Source organism: Vigna unguiculata, chromosome 5 (assembly GCF_037176805.1).
Source record: "Vigna unguiculata cultivar grain cowpea cultivar isolate G323 ecotype 2 chromosome 5, ASM3717680v1, whole genome shotgun sequence".
Classification (NCBI taxonomy): Eukaryota; Viridiplantae; Streptophyta; class Magnoliopsida; order Fabales; family Fabaceae; genus Vigna; species Vigna unguiculata.
The window spans coordinates 23,556,979-23,579,538 of record NC_140796.1 but is presented as its reverse complement, the minus strand read 5'-3'; the positions used below and the strand labels follow the sequence as shown (position 1 = coordinate 23,579,538).

Here is a 22,560-nt window from a genome sequence, read left to right as displayed (position 1 = left end):
GTGAGTCTAAAAGACTTCTTAAGTACCAAGGCCAATCCTTGCCAAGATGTACTTGCAAAAGGTTTCAAAGATCACACAATTGTTTAAGGCTAAGTAAATAGAATCACTTGAGACACTAAGCACTAACAAACACAAACAAGACTCAAAGAAAAGAAAAGACTAACACTAAAAACGGACCCCTAAATGGCAAAAATTTTAGAGACTTTGGTCTCACAAATTTAAACCACTAAGCGTCTAACTATGCGGCCTAAAAGCAAGGTGAGAAAGCACTTAGAACTTTCAACACACTCACTTACTAAAACGTTGCACTAGAATATGAAAAAGGTTCTACTTAGGAGATGGGATTGAACACCTTTGGTTCCCCAAGACACCTAAGTAGGCCATGGATACAATGGAATGTTCAAAGCAAAAGAAATTGATGCACAAGTTTTGGTACAAAGTGAAGCAAACCGAGAGCAAATTGGATGCTAGAAAACAAGATTTTAAGGCTTTTTGGAGAACCAATAAAATGCCTTAGAATGCTTCAATTGTACCAAAAAGTGGTGTCCAAATTATACACAATTAAAGAACTAAAAGGTGTTGCTAAAATGAGGTCCAAAATGTGCAGCCAAAGACTCCAAAACAGCACCAAAATAAGCTCTCCAAAGATCACAGCTGCTAGAAAATGGACTATCTCGAGAGCAAAAGAGGCTTTGGGAGCCTTTGTATATGACCAAATTCAAGCACCAAAGTGTGGAAAAGTGTCCTTTGCAGCACCACACTACTACAACATCCAAAAAAAGCAACCAAATCTGCAAAAGAGTGAAAGAAAGAAACAAAACAAACTATGGCAAGCAAACTAGTTAGCACACACTCTCTCAAATGAATAGGCTCAAAACTCCCAAACTCTCAAAGGTGAGGAGAAGGAAATCATATAGAAAACACACAAGATAAAATTCTACTTCAATATCCACCACCTAAGATGCTACCATATCATATAAACCATTCTAAACTCCCTAGCATCATTAATCAACCAAAACCGAGAAACAAGTAGATGAACCCAAACAAAGGAGAAAGCAAGAAAAACTAATTAGAAATGCTAAACCAAAAGAGAATTGAAATGAAACATGACTAGAAAGAGGTTCAAAAAGTGACAAGCAAAAAATTAAAGGCTGGAAAATAAAATCAAGCACCACAAAAGGAACCTAGAAAGACACTAGAATGAAGTGCTCAATCATATGGCTGAAGTACTCATTGCAAAACAGTAGCAAATGAAGTAATGAATTGACTTCCAAAGCAAATCAATAATGAAGCAATATAGAGTACAAACTCAAGCCAAAATTCTTGTGAAAACGAGCACTAAAAACACACAAACACGCACAAAACAGCAATGGAACAATGAGTTTTCGGAAACTACAGTGCCAGAAAACGGAAATATGAGCCTCAACTTGCGTGATTTGTCATTTTTTTTGTACTCAACATTTTTGAATGATTCTTTTTTTTATATTTTTCGTCTGGATGTTAACTAAATGAGGCAAAAATCAGATTGAATTTTGGTGCACTGAGTTACTCATAAAAAAATCAAAAACAGAGACTGTGCGTGTAGTGATTTGGTAGAAAACAGAAGAAAACTGGAGCAGATTTGCTCTCTGAAATTGTAGGAGATGTTCTATGGAAAGCATAGCTAAAGAACTTGATTATGAACTGAAATCAAGCATGAATCATAGAAGAACATCTTAGACACACAAAAGCACAATCCAATTGGTGAAATGGATGAAAAATAGTGAGGATTCAGGCCTTAAACATCCACACACTTCCTTGAAGGATCATAGTGTTTTGGCTATGAGATGTGGCTCAGAAACTCAATCAATTCAGTAAGCAATGCAATTAAATGGTGGAAAAGATGAATTAAATCACAAACAAAGCATAGAACATGACTTAAACATAACTGGAATGATAAAATGCAAAGAAGGACTGAATTCACCGAATAAAAATGCAGAAAACTCAAGAACCAAAGAACAAGTGCTGGAAAAACGAAAATGGAACCTAAAAACAGATTTGCACCAATGAAGCAAGGAGTACTACAAGATGAATCAATGGAGATTCATGTAGCCTCAATGTCAAACGGTGGAGAACATTAAAAACATGAAAAAAACAGCAGCAAAAGTGAAGAAAACAATGGAGAAGAGAGACAAAACAGAAAATGAAAGAGGAGACAAGTATGGAGCAAGAACCTTACCCAAACCAAGAGGATGGATGCACCAAAGGCTTGGATGGCTCTAGATACCAATTGATGGACGCCCTTGGAGTAGGAAAGGAAGGAAATCCATGGAGAATGAAGAGGAGAAGATGAAGTGCAGCGGAATTTAGAGAATTAGAGAAAGGTTGCTCTCGGAAATGGAGAATTTGGTGAAGATGAAGAGTAGAAGTGGAGCTATGGTATGGAAGGTGGCTAGAGGAGATGAAGGAGAAGGTTAGCCATGTGTGCTCTTAAATTAATAGAAGTGTGGAGTCATCTCAAACACTAGCATCTATTAGCAATTCAAGAGTAACCATTACAATATTTGAGTGGCTCTATTTATAGGCACATGGCCGGCCAAATAAAGAGAAAATGCAACAAAGATGAAATGCAAATGTAGCTTGGAGAAGAAGCTTGATTGTAGACCATGTGATGTAGTAGATGAGTCTAGATGGTGCCAAGTGGCGTATCACACTCTCCTTGCCCAAGTCACACGCACCATGCTTCCATCACATTCTCCTTGCTTAGTTTATACTTTGCTTGCATCCAAATGGAGAGCCACTCTAGTAACTCTCAGCCAAAGGTAGCACACTGGGTTTGGCCCAAATGATCCCAACAAGTGTTCTAGCTTTTATTGAAAGCAAAGCCTAAACAATGGCCCAATTTAAATCTAGACTACTTCCTTCATGCATCATCTCATATTTTAGAGATTTCTTTAGCCCATGTAAATAATGTAAAAAGCCCATGATTGACTTGATCATCTTGTGAGAGGCCCATGTGAATCTTTCTCATCATGCTTCTAGTGATTGGGCCTTGATGTGGGCTTGGGCTTGTTCATGCACTTGAGCTTGGGCTTGTTGGGGTCACATCACACCACACACAAAAATTCTTAAATGAGAAATATTAAGTTACTAACTAAAAACCAATTGAATTTTGTGATAACTTGTTGGCTTTGCAAATCAATATTGTAGCATGCAAAATTGCATACCCCCAAGTAGCCATTGGAAGATTAACTCTTATAAATAATGGTTTTGCAACCATTTTTAGATGTTTTCTTAATTATTTTGCAAGTCCATTTTGAGTATGAACATGTGTTATTGGATGCTCAACTTCAATTCTAATTGATATACAATACTCATGAAAAGCATGAGATGTAAACTCACCAACATTAGCTCTTAAATGTGCTAATAACTTTGGAAATGTTTGATTGGTAGTTGATAATAAATGAATATGTGACCATCTAGTTGATGCATTAAAAACCATGAAATATCTAAATGATCCACATGTGGATGTATTTAACCACAAATATCACCCCGTATGTGTTCTAAAAATGAGATTGACTCACTCTATTTTATTTTTATGGTCTTATTATTAACTTTCCTTGTGAACATGCAATACATGAGAAATCTTTGGACAAAATAAGTCACTAGTGCAAAAGAGAACGTTCTAAAACATGGTATTAGACCAGTTATGCAAGAACTAATGTAAAGAAAAATGTAGTGGAAAACTTGTAAATATTGGGAAGGATATTAGATCAGTTGAATTTTTAACCGATCTAATATGTGAATATTATATCGGTTCTCTATATAATCGATCTAATACGTTCATTTTCACGATGACTACTGCTCACCACTGTTATCGTCGCCTACAAGCCTTAATGTCACCCTTTCGTTCATTGAAAGCTTATTTCATGTCTCCCTCGCACCTTCACTGCTCACCATTGATCAACACCTCTACTGGTGGAACCCCTTGGATGAAGGTGAAGAAGAGAGCTCCATGGAAGAGTGTGGGTTGGCGGAAGCAAGGTGAAGGTTGAAGGTTGTTCTTGGAATTTGGAGTGAAAGGTGAGTAATGAAGTCTATCTTAGAGAAGATAGAGGAGGGTGGCTAGAGGAGATAATTCAATCCTCTAGCTCAAGTGACTCTCAAAAGGCAATAGAAGTGGACTACTCTCAACACTACGCATCTATTGGAAAAGGAGCAAGGCTCATGGCCATTGGATGATGCCTTGGAAAAGGAGGAAGCATTCCTAGCCCTTAGATGCATAAAATCCATGAGGTATAGGAAGGAATGTTGACTTCCACTTAGTCCACCTTGGACCTTTGGTAGCTCATGGCCAAATCTCCTATTGGGCTTAGTTAAGCCCAATTTTATCAATTCAACTACACATTGTTTGACTTATTATTCTAGAAAAGAAGGCCTAAATAATGGGCCAATCTTATTGATATTCTATTGCTCTTTGATACACCTCTTCAAATCTTCACATCTTCTGTGGCCCATGTTAAGGGTGTGAGAAGCACATGTGGGTTTGGGCCATCTTGGATGAAGCCCAATTGGATCTTTTTTAGCTTGCCCCTTGTTATTAGGCCTCTTGGTGGGCTTTGGGATTGAGATGCATGTGGGCCATGGATTGGGCCTTGAGCATGATTTGGGCCTAGGCGTTGGCCCAAGCTATAAGCCTTGTTGGGATCACATCATCTACTCACCACCGTTGTTGCCACCTTTGAGCCCTAATGTTGCTGCCCATCAGCCCTAGCCCTAACATCACCACTCACGAGCCCTAACCCTAACGTCGCCACTTCGTTCACTGAATGCAAAGGTTTCTTCTTTTCTCTCTCTCTCTCTCGTGCCTCCACTATTGTTGCATTGGACCGCCATTCCACCTATGTTTCCAACGTCGAAGAGGTTCAGCTTCACCCTTCTTCCCTCTTTTTATCTATTTTTTTCTTTCTTGATTTGGGTTTATTCTAAGGGAGATTAAGGTTGATTGGGGTATTCCAAGGGTTTATGTTGAAGCTAATAATTCCTTGCAATAATTTGTATTGTTTATGAAGTTTGGAAAATTTTATTTACTTGCTTGAGATGATTATGTAATTTTCTAGAGTTGTTTTATTTTTAGCGTTCATTTTGATTTGGGGATGCAAGATTGGAATTTTCTAGAGATTTTTTCTATTTTATGTAATTTGTATTGTTGATTCATGTTTAATTGTTGTGTATGTTGTTTAAATTAAGATATTCAAGTTGAGATAGGGAGTTTGAGCCCATATCTATTTTGCCTTTTCAGTTTAAAGTATTTGATTGGTTGTTTCAAAACTGATCTAATATCTGTTTACATATTACATCAGTGTATATTAGATCGGTTGTAGAACTGATACAATATATGCTCTAGATTTGATCTAATATATATTTGCACCAGTGAGTTTTTGACTCTTAAGTGAGTGTCGACTTGAGTTTTCAACTCTTTTTCGCATCATGATAGATCTAGAATGACCCAATCAATCATGCCAAACAAGAAATTCATTTATATTTGTAAGCTTCTGGCTTACAATGACACACATTTCAATTGTACTAATATATGTGTAGTACTAGCCATAAAAAAAGGCTAATAATTTCTCAATACACATTTTTTAGATCCTTCAATTATATTTGTAATACTAGAAATAATGCTAACATTGATTTCTTGCATTACAAAATAAGAGAAAAAATTATTACTCTTGACAATTGTATAAGTTGTTGTACTATCAACAAGACACAAATCTTCATTATTGGTGGTAGTGCCAAAATTCATTCTTCATATAAATATAAATATAAATATTAGATATTACTATGTAAAAGGAGAAGAAGAAGAAGGAAATATATTTAGAAGATTTAAAATATTTATTGATTAGGAAAAAATTATATACAAGTAACATGAAACATGAAACAAAATATAAAGCATTGTCTTAATATTAAAAACATAATATGCGAAAATCTATTTCTTTACACTCCCATCACCAATGAGGTGATCAATGCTTCCATTTTGTTTAGCAAAGAAAATAATAATATCAAAATGAGTGGCATACATGTGACCATAATCAAAAACACCATCATCATAAGAAAAATGTGTTCCTGTGTTCTTTTTATTCTTAAGATGCTTTAGTGTATGACAAGTACAACTCAAATGAATTTTACCATTGCAATGATAACTTATATTTTCCTTTTATTTGTCATTATTTTCACCTTTTTCTTTTCCTTTTTTTTCACTTTATTGTTCCATTTCTGATGATAAAATGTCTTTTTGAAATTTTCTTTATGATTATGTCCACAACCATGATTCCTATTATGACCACAACCACAACCAAGGCCACAACTATGACCATGAAAATATTAATAAAAAATATTGTTGCATTCACTTCTGGGAATAGAGCAAAACTAGTTGAACAGATCTCACGCTTTCTCATAAAAAAGTTTCATTGTTTTGTTCAGTCATAAAACACTATAAAAAAAGATTATTTTGTGGGGATTATTAAACCCCACAAATAAACAAGATTTAAGATGATTTTGATCGATTCTCTGAACACTGATAATAGTGGGGATTTTGTAGTTCTTTTAGGAGGTTTGTGACCTCCACATATTATAATCCATTTTCCCTTATTTGTTTTGCTCATTCCCTTTAGAAATTGTATTCTTCTAAAACATTTTCCACAAAATAGAAAACCTAAGCACATTCTCCCTTTCACTAGCATCTGTACCTTTGTCGCCCACTTCGTCACTCTTAATTCTAGCTCCACCGTCCACTCCCCGTCGTAGGCAGCCTTATCCCTCATCGAAGTTGTTTGCCTTGTTTGGTCACTCTATCACTCCATTGGAGTTGTTGACAACTTTTAGGAGCCTCCTCTTCTGATTGATTTCCTAACATTCCACTTCTGATTCCCCTACATTCATGGTATCGCGACTCACTTTTGTCTAATTTGTCACACAAGAGAATGTTGAAACCTAATTTTTGATAGTTTGCACACAACAATCCGAATAGAAATTTCACACTTGCACACTCATTCATTGTTATGTTTGCACATGTTGGGTATAAATTTTGCAAGATGATCAAAATGAAGGAAGAAACTACATATATGCATGTTTGGGTTCCCTTTGCTCGAGCTTGGGCGGATAGAGGAGGCTCGAAAGGTTACTAGTAGGGGATTTGAGATCAATTAAGAAGACATTTAGTCACAACATGTTGTAGGTCTATGTAATTATCAAATCTGTGAATGTTTTCTCTACCTTGAGTAGATGTACTTATTACTATATTTCAAGTTTTTTACTTAATAAATATTTTGAATAGACCTTAACTTATTATTTTTACTTACATGACAAAACAAGCTTTAGCTTTCTCTACTGCTATGTAAGCAGAAAGAAAAGTGGAGGTTTAAAGAAAACATGAGCAATTAACCATTGGTAAGGGAATTATCTCAACCTTTAGTTTAGGCATAATGAATTCACAACTTATGAACAATATGGTACTGTCAATTGAGAAATAAGTTGTAACAAGAAATTTCAATAAATTATGTCTTTGTACTAAATTATTGTAATAATTGAGTTTTGTTCTGTAATTATGGCATGTGCTTCAATACAAGTGTTATTTTAGAGAAGTTGTTATGTTCATGGAAGAATGTTAATCATTGTTGTGTTCTGCTTCACCTTTCATGTAAGAACTTTATTCCTTTAACCATGGTTTTGCCTATTTATTTTTAAGCAGCTAAAGAAATTTCATTATTTCATGTTGATACATAATTAGTGGCATGCGACCTTTTGTTACTTAGAGGGTAATGCTCCTACACAAAGAATGTTAGAGAAAATATGACAATTATATATGCAAGGAGCTAGAAAAAGATGTTTCTATGAACATAAAGGTATGTGATTTCATAAGCTTTGTCTTTTCAAGTAGTTTCTTGCTTTCTTCCATTTCTCATAAGCTTTAATATCTCAGAATACAGGTTTATTTAAATGCTGATGGTAAGCTTTTACGGTTGTATGTACGAGGTGAATTGGATATATGTGGTGATTATTTCAAGCTGCTTGTTGAATGTCTAACTAATGAAGTAAGTTAAGATACACTCTACATGTTATATGAAATCAAGGAAAAGATAATATTGTATAACAAAGTATGCAAATATATATATATATATATATATATATATATATATATATATATATTGATTTGAGTTTTGTATTCTAGTTCACTTTTTTGTTAGGTTAGTTAACTCTATTCTCTTTCTGTGTATTAAAACTTACACCAAATTTGATATTATTCTGGTGACACTTCCGATTTACAATTTATACGAAAAATACTTGATATATAAACATAAGATCAAATGAACTTTCTATTTTTGAATGTACTTTATGTGTTTTTTAGTGATGATTTTTTAAACAGATTTTGAGCACTTGCTTAGTTATCTTGTTGGGTAACTTTCTATTTATTTTGTGGCAAATTTGTAATAGCTTTGTTGGCTTGCTATTTATGGTCATGCAAACTTACATTTATCTTCCTATTGGTTTTGTAGGATAGAGGTGTTAGACCACTTCCACTATCTAAAATGGCAAACTTATTCAATAATTACCACTTAGCAGTTTCCACTAGCCTTGTATGGTATCTATATGGGTTTATGCTATCTATTTGCTCTAGGATCCCAATCCAAACAATCTTGTTACATGTACAACATTTTATTCAGAAAGTACTGAGGTAATGCGTTGTTTAGTAAGTACATATGTTGAACTACATATAGTATAATCGTTATTATAACTTCTTTGTTTTAGGTTTATCCTAGACATTCATGATTAAAATAAATTAGTGATTACATTAGTTGAAACTTAAGATGGTTTTAAAGCTTTTTTGTTAATGTTGTGCACATATAAGAATTGAGACAGACGAAGTTGCGAATGACAATTGCTTCAAGAACCCAACACTAAGATTTGAGTACAAGACGTGATTAGTTTCCTACTTTTTTACATGATGCTTTCAATAGATTTATTGTGCATGCATCTTTTGTAGATGATTGTGTTAGCACAAGCAACCTTGGTGCAAAGATTTGATAAAGCAAAGTGCATGGAATCATATGTGGTTGATGAAGATTGGTGAAGATCAACTTGATGATCATGTTTCTATAGTGTTAAATCTGGAAATAAATAGTAGAATATGATGTTACATGATATACCATATTCGTAAGCTATATGACATAGATTACATGTCTTGTTAATCTTAGTTTGTCCTTTTTAATCTGTTGAAATGGGTTTTAACATGTTAAAAGACTTGCTATATATAGTTTGTAGTATGAATGTATTCAACCAGTTGAGTTATTTTTCAATCGACTGATTTCACTTAAATAAAGTGAAATCAACAAATTATAGGAAAATTCAACCGATCGATTTCACTTATGACCATATTATATAAGTTGTGTTTTAGAAAGCAGAGGTACAATGTTAAGTTTTTAGCACGAAAAATAGTCATTCATCAAAGGAAAACTCTCTCTCTCTGAATCACACAACTGCAAGGTATAGATTGAAGATCTTAGTTGATCTTAGAGGTATTTTGGCTTGGCTGGAGCTTGAAGAACTCGTGTATGGTATCAGGTTTTATAGTTCTTGTTCATCTTGTTATGTTCTAGTGTGATTCCAAGTCTGTAAGTGTGTTTCTTATAGAGTTGTAGTTAAGATTTTTGTATGAGTAAAAAATCTTGATGATTCTATTGTTCAAAAGTGTAATATTGGTTTGTGGTTTGTAGAACTTTTGATAATAGTGGAAATTAGGCCTAGATTGTCCTAATAAATTGGATGTAGCTTTGTGATTGAGTGAACCCGTATAAAAACAGTTGTCCAATTCTCTTTCCTTGATCTTACTCACTTTACAATCTGAAGAAAACCAAGCAAATCAATCTTTATTGTGTTGGCATGCGTTTTTGTGTATTATCCTAGTGTAATCTTGTTAGAAATACTGCTTGGAACGAATCTTGTATAAGAAAGTATGTTGGTTAAATGAAATTCATGAATTCTGCCTTCTGCATAATTTCATAGTATTTTAGCCGATTATTTTGAAATTTTAATATGTTAATTCATAAGTTTATGAACAAATTAATCTGTTGTTTTTATTTTTGATCAGTTGAAAGTGTATTATTTTGAAGCTTTTGCATTCAAATTTGATGTCTAATTGATTCAAAGAAGAAGGGTCTTTTTCTTTTGAAAAAGTTTTAAATAGCCAATTCAACCCACCTTGACTTAAATCACCATTTCATTACTTGCAGATTGAAATGTTGGTTTTCAGGCTGAAGGAGTTCATCAAGGACCAATTAGAACCTTAGATTGTTTGTTCTTGGGGCATGTTTATTTTAAAATGTTTGGCTCTCTATTTGACAAACATTCATGGAATATTTTTTTCATAGATTTCTTGACAGCATTACATTAGCCTATGCCTTCCCCCCTAATTAATTTTTTGGTTTAGATCTCTTGCATGTCTTTTCTTATCCTTGGCTTGGTGCCCCCTATTGCAATGTAGGTGGGTAATGCTCTCGGGAATGCTAGCCTCAACATTGATGGCAACATTTTATTACTCTTAATCCAAATTAAGGTTTTTATCCTTTGCATTTCTACCTTTTCTCATCATCTCTGTAATTATTTTATTTTATTTTCCCTTAAACCTCTTCTTTACCTCCATGTTGCAATTGTAGAGTTTGATTGCTATCCAAAAAACTATTAAACACTCCCTGACTCAATTGTTACATTTTGTCTATCATTATTCATGATCGTAAAAGAAAGACTACCTCTTATTCTAGATAGTTGGATGACTTAGTACATGTATTTTACTTTATGAGCTTACTTTTAAAAAAATTTAACTTCTGGACACAAATGTATTTTTTTATGGTTACATTATAGTTTCCAATGAATGCACTTTATCTTAAATCATTAATAAAATTAATTTTGGTTAATTTGTGTACTTTACAAATTTATATATTTTATTTATTTCTTATTATAAAAAAATTTAAATAAATTAAGAAATTATAAATATAGGTGGGTAATTGTAAAATAGTTACAAATAAAGCAGGTTTCAAACCTCCACAAAATAATAGTAACCAATAGAAGAGGTTAAAACCCTCCACATAAAAACCTCCGCAATATAACTCGAATACCAAGGGTCATAAAAAACTTTCATAAATACGTTGTGGCTAACCTAATTATAGAGGTTTAGAAAACCCACACAAATTAATTTACAGAGGGTAAAAACCCCACAAATTGATAAAAAACATCCACTAATTATCATTTTTTTTGTAGTGAAAAGTCATGAAATAAATTCAGAATATTTGTGAAATCCCTTTTCACGATATTGTTGTTGCAGAAGCTCATATGCTTTATTTATTTCTTTAATGGCATCACCAAGACTCATTGCATCTAAATGTACTTTAGCATTAAATATACAAGATAAATAATTCTTCTTCGTAATATCAAAGACCACTAATTCAAATTTTGCAAGGTTTGACATGTTTAGAACTAGCACATAAATTAATACTAATAGTAATCATCATAATAATAATAATAATAATCATAATAAAAAAATAATAATAAGACAGAGATGAAATGCATGGTCGTTTAGTCAAATAAGGCAACAACGGTCGTTTAGTGGTGCCCATTCGATGGTGGTGGTTTAGTCGTCTACGATAATGGTGCTGGTTCAGTGGCAACAGTGGTGGACGTTGGTGCCCATTCTGTGGTGATCAATGTTGGTCTGAGGCATGGGTGCTCTCCTTGGTTGACTGCAGCAATAACTTTTCTCCTAGATTACAAGTGGGTTTCTAATGTTTTCTTCCTCCATTATTTTTTCATAAAATGCATTGTGGTCTTCATTACTATGCGTCCTAGTTTGAAGTCGATGCCTTTGGTTCATGACATTGTACTCTATTTTTTTCTAGTGTGTACTATATTTTTCTTACTAATAATGTAGTCAATCTTGAAGGAGAGAGTTGGAGAGGATCCTGACTTGAATAAAGCTCAACTCTTGTAAGCAATTTTCCTCTTAGGGCCATCATTATTTTCCTTTATCCCATTTCCCTTTTGTGTCATTCTTGATGCTTGTTTCACTAGTGCATTTTAGAGCTTTTACAGCGCTGTATATGCCTCGGTTCCTGCGGACCTGCTGCATAAAAGCACGCGGTGGCAGTTTTGTAATTAAATTCAACTTTTATGCCTCGATTGTCATAATAACCGAGGCATATGGCTAAAAAAAATTGACTCAACGCGTTGACCACTAATTTAATTAATTTATTTTTTTCACTGATGCAATATGCCTCGGTTCTCTCTTAACCGAGGCAGTAGAGACATGTAATTATTTTGACCACTGCGTTGACCCCTAATTTGAATTTTTTATTTTTTTTTACTGAAGGAATATGCCTCGGTTCTGTACTAACCGAGGCAGTAGTGGTAATATATGCCTCAATTCAGCGCCTACCCGAGGCAGTAAGGGTACAATATGCCTCGGTTTTGAATAACCGAGGCAGTATCCCTTCGTAGGGTTAAAAAACCCCAATTCCTTCATTGTGCAGTGATCTCCGTTCTTCTGCGATTTCATCTTCTCCGGCCAACCTTCACTTCTCCGACGACCAGCACCACCGTCACACACTGCTCCCATCTTCCCGCACACCTCCGACGCTTCAGGCCAGCGTTTCGTCGCATGCACCGCACCGCCACGACTTCTTCTTCTTCGACCAACCACCACCGCACTGCTCCGCCCTTCTCCGACGACCAGCGCAGCTCTGCGCCACCGTCCCGCACAGCTCCCACTGTCCCGCACACCTCCGACGCAGAGCTCCCACCATCTCGCACACCTCCGACGTTCCAGGGCATCGTTTCGTCGCAGCACCGCACCGCCGCGACTTCTTTTTCTTCTTCGACCAACCACCACCGTCGCTGCACCGTTGAGGAGTCGTGCACTGCCACCGGAGCCGCAGCATGTTTTTTCTTCGAGCAACCATCACCAACGGCTACTACGATTCTGTTCAGTCTGCCTCCACCGCCACTGCACGCAGCTCGAGGAGGTTCTTCCGGTGCCGTTGCCATTGCCTCCATTCAATCCCCCGCTCCTTGGTATGTTTATTTTTACGATTTGGATTATTTTTGGATTCGCTGGATTTAATTTTTTTGGATTGCTTGTATGTTCTTATATTTTCAATCTTGAATTTGAGATTATTAAAAATATGGAAGAAATTTTGGATTGTTTGTACTAGGAGATAATTTGGATCCTAGGAGTTAGTATGTATCAATTTCATGAGAATTTATTTTAAACTTTTGACAGTGTTGACGTAGTATCCCTGTTGTCCGACTGTGGGTACAATTGATTCTCCTCCGTTGCTACTCACGTCTCACACTCTAGGTTCTTAATTTTATTATGAGCTTATAATTGTTTAGTATATTGTTTATTTAGTATGTTTTTTATTTATATTTTAAAGTAAATCAATTTATTTTGTTTGATCTCAAATTGTCGTTGCATGGAGTTAGCCATAGTTTCCCGTTTGAGATTGAATACGAAAATTATTTACTTGTCTCCAAGTATTTTTTTTAAAGAATATGTATTTTTTTTTAAAAGGAGACAATACTAATAATTTAAATGTATTCAATCTTGAATTGTCCGGTTGGACAGTTTAAGAAGATTAATCACTTTTTAATAGTTTATTAGTGCATGTCTATTTTAATATACATATCTCAATATTCATGAATATTTGTCAATTGTGTTTTGTATTGATCTTTGGGTGCATATTTGACTGTGGTTAATAATCACTTTCATTTCGTGTAACCTGAAGACCAATGCGAAATGCTGGCAAAATTTCGTGAAATTTAAGATATGTCTTTTAAAATTAATATGTACCAATAAACTAGAAGAAGTGAATCTTCTTGAATGGGATAGGGTCACACCTTAAATACAAAAGCGAGGTGATCATTCATTTAAAGATTACTGAAATTGTTCACACAATTTCAGTATATAAACGTATGGATCGAGACTAGATTTACTTGCCACGCATCAGTGTTGAGTATGAGAAAGGAGTAGAAGAATTTATACAATTTGCGCAACGTTATAAAGGTAAAAGTGATGATGAAGTGAAGTTTAGATGTCCTTGTGTGAATTGTTTGAATGCGAGAAAGTTGAATGCAACTGCAATTAGGGAACATCTTATCTCCGATGGTTTCCTTCCATGTTATACAATATGGACATGGCATGGCGAATTAATAGACTTTCCAACTGTCTCCCGAACTGAAAATTTTGTGGATTCCATCGTGGAAGATCAACATGAAGAAGACAAATTAGAGGACATGATTCGTGATGTTGGCGCTGAAGCTTTTGCCCAAGCGCACGTGTATGAGACAATCCTTACTTATTCAGAGAATTCGTTGTATGTTGGTTCAACTAAGTTTACAAGGTTGTCAGCGGTGTTAAGATTGATGAATTTGAAGGCGACTAATGGGTGGACCGATAAGAGTTTCACAGAATTATTAGTGTTGTTGAATGAAATGCTTCCAGATGGAAATACACTACCCACTCGCAACTATGATGCCAAAAAAATTCTTTGTCCGATGGGTATGGAGTATAAATGGATACATGCATGTCCTAATGATTGCATACTCTATAGGAAAGAATTTGAAGGATTGAAAAAGTGTCCGAAGTGTGGCTTATCACGGTACAAGGAGAAAATCAACAATGAAGATAAAGGTGAGTTAGAAAAGGATGGACCCGCTTTGAAAGTAGTCTGGTACCTTCCAATCGTACCTAGACTTAAGCGTTTATTTGCGAATCCAAAAGACGCTAAAAACCTTCGATGGCATGCAGATGAGAGAAGATGTGACGGCCTGCTTCGTCATCCAGCTGATTCAATGCAATGGAAAAATATTGATCACGAGTTCCCCCAATTCGGTGAAGAATGTAGAAATATTCGCTTTGGTTTAGCTACTGATGGAATGAATCCATTTGGTAATTTAAGTACCAACCACAGCTGCTGGCCCGTTATATTATTTATTTACAACTTGTCTCCTGGACTTTGCATGAAGAGAAAGTACATGATGTTGTCTATGATGATATCCGGTCCAAGACAGCCTGGAAATGACATAGATGTTTATCTCAGTCCACTAGTTGAAGACTTGAAGATGTCGTGGGAGGATGGGGTTGAAACATTTGATGCTTTTACTTCTAAGACTTTCATGATGCGTGCAATGTTATTTTGCACAATTAATGATTTTCCAGCTTACGGTAATTTGTTAGGGTATAGTGTCAAGGGTCATAAAGCATGTCCTATATGTGAAGAAAACACTACAGCTCATCAATTGAAATACGGAAGGAAAACAGTATATATGCGCCATCGAAGATTTTTGCAATCGAATCATCCTTATCGAAGGTTAAAAAAATCATTTAATGGACATCAAGAGAATGATGATGCACCAATTCCATTGAATGGCTTTCAAATTCATGAAAAAGTTAATAAAATACATCATGTATTTGGGAAAACCTCTAAGAAATCATCTACAACGAGCCCTTGGAAGAAAAAATAAATATTTTTTTATCTTCCATATTGGTCGAAGTTAGAGGTTAGACACTGCATAGATGTAATGCATGTGGAGAAGAATGTGTGTGATAGCTTGATTGGTACACTACTTAACATTCAAGGAAAGACAAAAGATGGAGTAAATGCTCGGTTGGATATGCTTGAAATGAATATTCGCAAAGACTTGACACCAAGGGAGGCTGGTAAGCGTACTTATTTGCCTCCCGCATGTTACACCATGTCTAGACAAGAAAAGATAAGTTTTTGCCTTTGTCTTAAAAGTGTCAAGGTACCACAAGGATACTCTTCAAATATTAAGAGTTTAGTGTCAATGCAGGATTTGAAGCTTGTTGGCCTGAAGTCTCATGATTGTCACGTCTTAATGCAACAATTGTTACCGGTGGCTATTCCTGGAATTTTGCCAAAAAATGTTCGACAAACTATAACTCGTTTGTGTTCATTTTTCTCTTCAATTTGTAGTAAAGTCATCGATCCTTTAAAGTTAGATGACCTTCAAAGTGAGATTGTTATCATCTTGTGTCAGCTGGAGATGTTTTTCCCTCCATCCTTTTTTGATGTTATGGTACATTTGCTTGTTCATTTGGTAAGAGAAATCAAGTTTTGTGGGCCAGTATACTTAAGATGGATGTATCCTATTGAACGCTATATGAAGATTTTGAAAGGGTACGTGAAAAATCAATATCGTCCAGAAGCTTCAATGATTGAAAGGTATATAGCAGAAGAAAGTATTGAGTTTTGTTCAGATTACATGACAAAAGCAAATCCGATAGGAGTTCCTCCTAGATCATGGTTGAACAGGTGTTCTATAAGTAACAACATCCGGGGTGTGAATGTGGTAACCAAATCTCGCGTAGAACTATTGCAAGCACATCTATACATATTGAACAACACTGATGAGGTGATCCCTTACTTATCTGCACACAAAGCCATTGTAAAGAAACAACATCCAAGACAATCAGAGAAATGGCAGTTGATGGAGCATAACAAAACGTTCATGCCTTGGTTTAAATCTGAGGTTTTGAAAGATTCACAATCTTCTGAGACTTTGATGTGGCTAGCAAATGGATTGAAATTTGATGTCGTAACTTGTACAGGTTATGAAATTAATAATTGCACATTCTACACATAGTCTTTGGATGATAAAAGCACAGTACAAAATAGTGGAGTGAGTCTTGAAGCTGAGTCGCTGCAATTTTCCACATCCAAAGATCAAAATCCGGTAATTGGGTCAATGACGTACTATGGTGTAATAGAAGAGATATGGGAGGTTGACTATACTGTGTTCACTATTCCACTCTTCAAATGTAAGTGGATTGATAATAAGAGTGGTGTCAAAATTGATGAATCAGGTATGACTCTAGTAGATTTTCGAAAGGTGGGTTATCGAGACGAGCCTTTTATCATGGCACATCAACCATCTCAAGTTTTTTATGTAAAAGATCCTGCAACTGAACATTGGTTTGTTGCTCTTCATGGCAAGAAACAAATTGATGTTAATGAAGAGAATTTAAGTAACCTTCATATTGCTGACACTCATCCATTTAAAACAGCGATAAATTTTGATGAGGCCCCAGTACTTGACGATGTACAAGCAATTCGGGAAGATCATGATGAGGGAATATACATATGACCAATCCATAACTTTATGTATGAATCTGAATTGTTTATATAAATTTACGTGTTTTGTGAAATAATATGTTATTTGTTATTAATCTTTTGTATTTTTTTCTTTTAACAACAGATATATGGCTGACCATCAGACTTCATCATCATCATCGGAGGATGAATTGCCTAAAAAAAGAACCACCAGAGGAGCCACTAGATTGAGGAAGCTCATGTTGAGAAAAGCTAAAGGTAAGAAGACTCATGTCATTATTGACGTCATCACTGGTCAAGCTTCAGGTCGTAATGGAGACCTCTTTAGAAGCTATTTAGGAGTACTGGCACGTGACAGAATATCCATCCTTACTCCTAGTTTCGATCATGTGTCTGAAGTTCAACGGAACATGATATGGCAAGATTAACGGTAAATTATGTCACATAATTTTTTTAATTTATATTTTTATTATATTGGTAAAACACTTATTGATGTTCATTTTCTTTATTGCAGACGACATTTGATATTCCAAATGTGCCGACACTTAAACATAGATGTCTGGCAGCAGTCGCCGAAGATTTTCGTGGTTTTAAGACAAAACTAACGTCTAGGTATGTCTATGGATCTAAAAAGAATGAAGATCCACGTGAGCTATACACTTCAATTGATGAAGACACTTGGCGTCAGTTTGTTGAGTCTCGTACGTCTGAGCGATGGAAGGTTAGTTTACTTGAATTCAAAAATTTGTTGAAATTGTCTACAAGTTGAACTAATTCATAAAATCAATTATATGTTACAGGAAATAAGGACAAAAGCCCAAGCAATAAGTAAAAAAAATAAAAACCCACACATATTGTCTCGTGGTGGGTATAGAAAGCTTGAAGAAAAGATATTGAAGGAAAAAGAAAAATCTAGGCCCCCACCTTCTGAAGATGATTGTCTTGCGCCTCCTTCACCACCATCTCGTCATCAAAAGTGGAAGTTAGCCCGCCTACGATCATCGGGCACCTACACTTCTGAAACTGCACGAGAAATCTCTAAAAAAATTGTAAGAGTTAACTTTACTAAAACATTAATATCATTTTATACCGAGTTTCTCTTAATTTTCTTGTGTTATATTGTAGGACTCCTTGGTTGAGCAGAGCTCCCAAGGTACTTTCATTCCAGAAGGTCGTCATGATATTCTTGCTACTACAATTGGACGACCTGAGCACCCCGGACGTGTGCGTGCTGCTGGATCAGGAGTCGGCATTCGTCAATTTTTTGGTGGCTCCTCTAGTCAATCTTCATGGACACATAGTGCTGAGTATGAAGAAAAACTGACTCAACGGTTGACAGAACAAATCACTAAAAGGGTTATGCGTCAGTTCGAGCAACATTTTGGTGGTCATGGCAACCCTCCGCAACTAATTCCCCAACCAGAACCTTTTGTGCCCCCAACAGGTAGAAGCAAAAAGGGGAGTTGCTCAGGTCCAGCTGTACCAGGGGATGATGCAGACAACACTCATCGATGTGAACTATATGTTCTGCATGGTACAGGGAAGACACTAGTTGCTCGTGGAACAAAATTTGAGGCAGCCACTATTCTTCATGGTATGGAGCTGGCGGATGATGAGGTTAAGGTCACTGTAGAGGAAGTTATTATACCAGATGCTTTAGTTCCTATGCCAACAGATGAGGTATATACTGTGGCACAGGCATTTCAGTCTTTCCTCGCCTGGCCTAAAGATTTAGTTGGTTCTATTTCTGACCCTTCGGTATGGATCCCCAAACTCACCTTATAGTACTTTGCATTTTAAGTTTACATGTTATTTATGTTCACAATCAAATTATTTTTTCCATGTACTAATAGTCGCATCAAGTGGAAAGTCCTGAACCTATGAAGATTCCAATATCTTTGGACGATCCTCTTGGTGCATTACACCAGCTTGCTGACATCATTAGTGATAAGCCGATGGTAGTTCCATGGGATTCTGATGTATTTGGGAGAGATAGTGACATCCCAATGTACCTGCATAAGCAAGATGTCTTGGAGCTTGCATCGAGTACAGAAGAACTGAATATTACCCTTATTCAGTTATGGATGATGTAAGCATCTAAACTATTCATTATGTTTAATTAATTTATATAGTAACTTATATTAAATAAATTTTTTTGTCCAGGTATATTTTTAGTGTCAGTAACAATATGGGGTTGAGTGATGTATAGGGTTCATAGACCCCCAACTCACTCATGTAGGCAATAAATTTGATCACATTCAAGCATACGTCACTGAATGCTTTGGACAAGGGAAGAAAATATATTTTGTCCCTTATATTTCTGGGTAAGTGTAGTTTGTTGACTTCTAATTATAATATATTATTTTAAGGTACAACAACCAATTTTGTTTTATTGCAGGCATCATTGGCAACTAGTTGTAATTTCCATGAAGGACAACATTGCTGTGTGGCTTTGTTCCTTGCACAGGCCTCCTCCTAACCATCTTAGACAAGTTATAGATTGGTAAGAACCTTAATTTTATGAACTCTCTTTCTTATATAATTGTATCTAACACCTTACCTTTTTTATAGTTCAATCGCTGGACATAGCATGTTGTTAGGGAAATCAACTGCTATGACGAAAAGGCTAGCATGGTTGAGCCTCAAGGTTTGCTATTTTGGTCTACAATATTATAATTATTCAATTTCTTTTCTTCATCAATTACTTATAAATGTGCATTCATTGTAGTGTAATTTACAAACCGGCTCATATGAGTGCGGTTACTATGTAATGCAATGGATATCAACCATTGTACGTGCTCGTATCACAAGTGGTTGGGAAATGGTAATTATTTCACTATATGAAATACTTATATGCAATTTTGGCTTAGTTTATATACTAATTTAAATTATTCTCTTGTGTGCAGAGATTTGGTACCAGTACATCAATCCCCGTCAAGTCCATCAAATATTTAAGGATAGCTTTGACAAAGTATATTATTCAAATGTACAATAGTACTTAGTATATTTGTTTATGAAAGCATATGATATTGTAATGAGTGCTACAATATGAATAGTATTTAAGTATTGTAATGAGTCCATCAATTATAATATGATATTGTTTCTGGCTGGGTTTGTATTTCTGGTTCAAAATTTGCAGGTTAAATGTGCTAGATTTGAATGAAATAGGACCAGAATTTAAAAAAAAATAGCTTTATGCCTCGGTTGTAACCAAAACCGAGGCTTTAGATCATTCGAATTTTTAATTTTTTTTTAAATGGCCATATGCCTCGGTTAGACCAGAACCGAGGCAGTAAAGTTCACTTTCTGTCGTGGTCAAAACAGACCCGAGGCAGAAAGTATATTAAATTTTTTTTTTTATTTTTTGAATTTTTGGTACGCATTAGGCCTCGGTTGTGCGGAAATCGAGGCAGTAAATATTTTATATGCCTCGGGTTGTAACCGAGGCATAAACTACTAGCTTTTTACCTCGGTCGTATATGCAGCGGTTGCGGACCCGAAGCCAAAAGTTGGAAATAACCGCTGTCATTTCCCTTCCCTGCACTAGTGTTTAGTGCTTAATTGTCTCTTGTTAGAGCGGTTTCCTCAATTGGGCTTCATTGGGCCATTATTCTGAATTTTGAGTAATTTGGCATTAATTGGCCAAATTTTGTTACTAATTATTTTTAGGTATTTTATGGAGCAAATTTTGGAGCTTGGACACTAATCTTAAGATGAAGAGAGAGTTTCCACATCATTGCCACGTCTGCGTCATGTCAATCAGCCTGTCCACGTCATTGGTCCACCATTTTTAGCCCATAGTGGATTTTTTGTAATTCTAAGTGGCAGAATGACAATTTTGTAATTATAAGCAAATGTGATGTTGTGACCACGTTTTTTAGGGTTTCCTTAGAGTAGCAGCGACTCTCATCTTCTTCTTCCACAACCTGGTTTTACATTTAGGAGAGCACCCATTGTTAGGGTTATACATTTTGTTGATTCTTCCACAAATTGGAGATAATAGTAATGTTTTCTACACATTATCTCTTTAAATTTGAGTTTTCTGTCTTTTTTTCTCCTCTTAACTATGCATTTTAGTTCGTATTTTATTATTGATTCGAATTCCATGGGCAACTAATTTTCGTTTGCACTGATTCCTTGCAAATAATGAAATGAAACCTTGATGTTAGTGTTTTGTTCAGTTGGGTTTTGTTATTTCTTCATTTTGGATTTGCATTTGCGTTTTAATTGAAGAATCCAATATATTTTTGCTTAATTTTCAGAGTGGGAAATTCGTTTTAGTTGATTTCATGCTTAATAAACTTTGACAAATTCTTGAACTTTTGCATTGCTTAATTGCATGTTGAAGCCATGGTTAACTTTCACTTAGTTGGTTAATGGCGAGTTTCATGAGGGACAACATAACCAATTTATTTTGTAATTTGCCAACCCCCCCCCCCCCTCCGCCCCATTTTTGTGTTGAACTGCATCTGAAGAGCTCTTTGAACGAAAGGTCTGGTCACTAAGAGATGACCTTGGTTGAAACTGCATTTACATGTTTTATTTGGTCGGGTATGACCTAGATTCAACTCCTACTATACTCTAGGTTTGTATGTCTACTCATGTCATCTTTATGGTCAGATCATATTTGTTCATGTGTTGATCGTTGTTTTTAGTAAGTTTTTCACTTATTTTTTTCACAAATTAATGTGCAGCATGGAATTTGAAATTATTCATTAGAGTGTTAATGTGAATTTTAATATTGATGGTAATATAAATAATGAGAAAGCTAGTGAACCAAAGCCACCTTCTATTAACAATGAAGATAATGAGGTTCAAAAAGAAAGTAAGAAAGCTAAGATGTCTACCTCTGAAGTTTGGAAATATTTTACTAAAGTTGGAGTGAAAGATGGTAAAGAGAAGGCAAAATGTAATGCATATGGCAAGAATATGTAATTGGTGGCACTAAAATAGGTATTTCTACACTATTGCATCATTTGAAAAAGTGCAATGTTACCCCAAAATATAAAGATGTAGGTGGGATGATAATTGATAATATGGACAAGTTAAAGGGTAGGGAACTTGATCACAAGCATGTTAGAGAGATTATGACAATGGCAATTGTCAAACATGGTTTTCCATTTAAGTTTGTTGAGTACAAATGGATTAGAGAATTGCTTTCATATTTGAATCTTGATGTGAAGCATGTGAGTAGGAATACATCTATTTCTGATTTGTGGAAATTCCATCTTGAGATGAAGGAGAAATTGAAACATGAAATGCATCAATTTCATAATCGGATTTGTTTGACTTCGAATTGTTGGACTGCTTGTACTCAAGAGAGATATATTTGTTTAACAACACATTTTATTGATAACAACTGGAAATTGAATAGTAAAATTCTTACCTTTTGTAAAATGGA

The 22,560-nt window shown here is 35.3% G+C and overlaps 1 protein-coding gene and 1 pseudogene across 1 annotated transcript; both read left to right on the top strand.

Moving 5' to 3' along the window:
- Nucleotides 1–13,998: 13,998 nt before the first annotated feature.
- Nucleotides 13,999–17,193, top strand: LOC146886254 (uncharacterized; annotated as a pseudogene).
- A 115-nt stretch (nt 17,194–17,308) lies between these two features.
- LOC146886253 (uncharacterized) lies at nt 17,309–20,161 on the top strand. Its single transcript, XM_085673363.1, has 10 exons — nt 17,309–17,584; nt 17,668–17,880; nt 17,960–18,208; nt 18,285–18,917; nt 19,013–19,205; nt 19,369–19,483; nt 19,558–19,662; nt 19,731–19,806; nt 19,888–19,983; nt 20,066–20,161. The coding sequence occupies exons 1-10, from the start codon at nt 17,309–17,311 to the stop codon at nt 20,159–20,161; spliced, it is 2,052 nt and encodes a 683-aa protein (XP_085529489.1).
- Nucleotides 20,162–22,560: the final 2,399 nt, after the last annotated feature.

Bases quoted from the DNA above. Each gene is read 5' to 3' on its own strand.
- LOC146886253 (XM_085673363.1), top strand. From the start codon at position 17,309: ATGGCTGACCATCAGACTTCATCATCATCATCGGAGGATGAATTGCCT. The intron at 17,881-17,959 runs GTTAGTTTACTT...TATATGTTACAG, and splicing joins GTACGTCTGAGCGATGGAAG to GAAATAAGGACAAAAGCCCA. The intron at 19,984-20,065 runs GTAATTATTTCA...TCTTGTGTGCAG, and splicing joins TCACAAGTGGTTGGGAAATG to AGATTTGGTACCAGTACATC.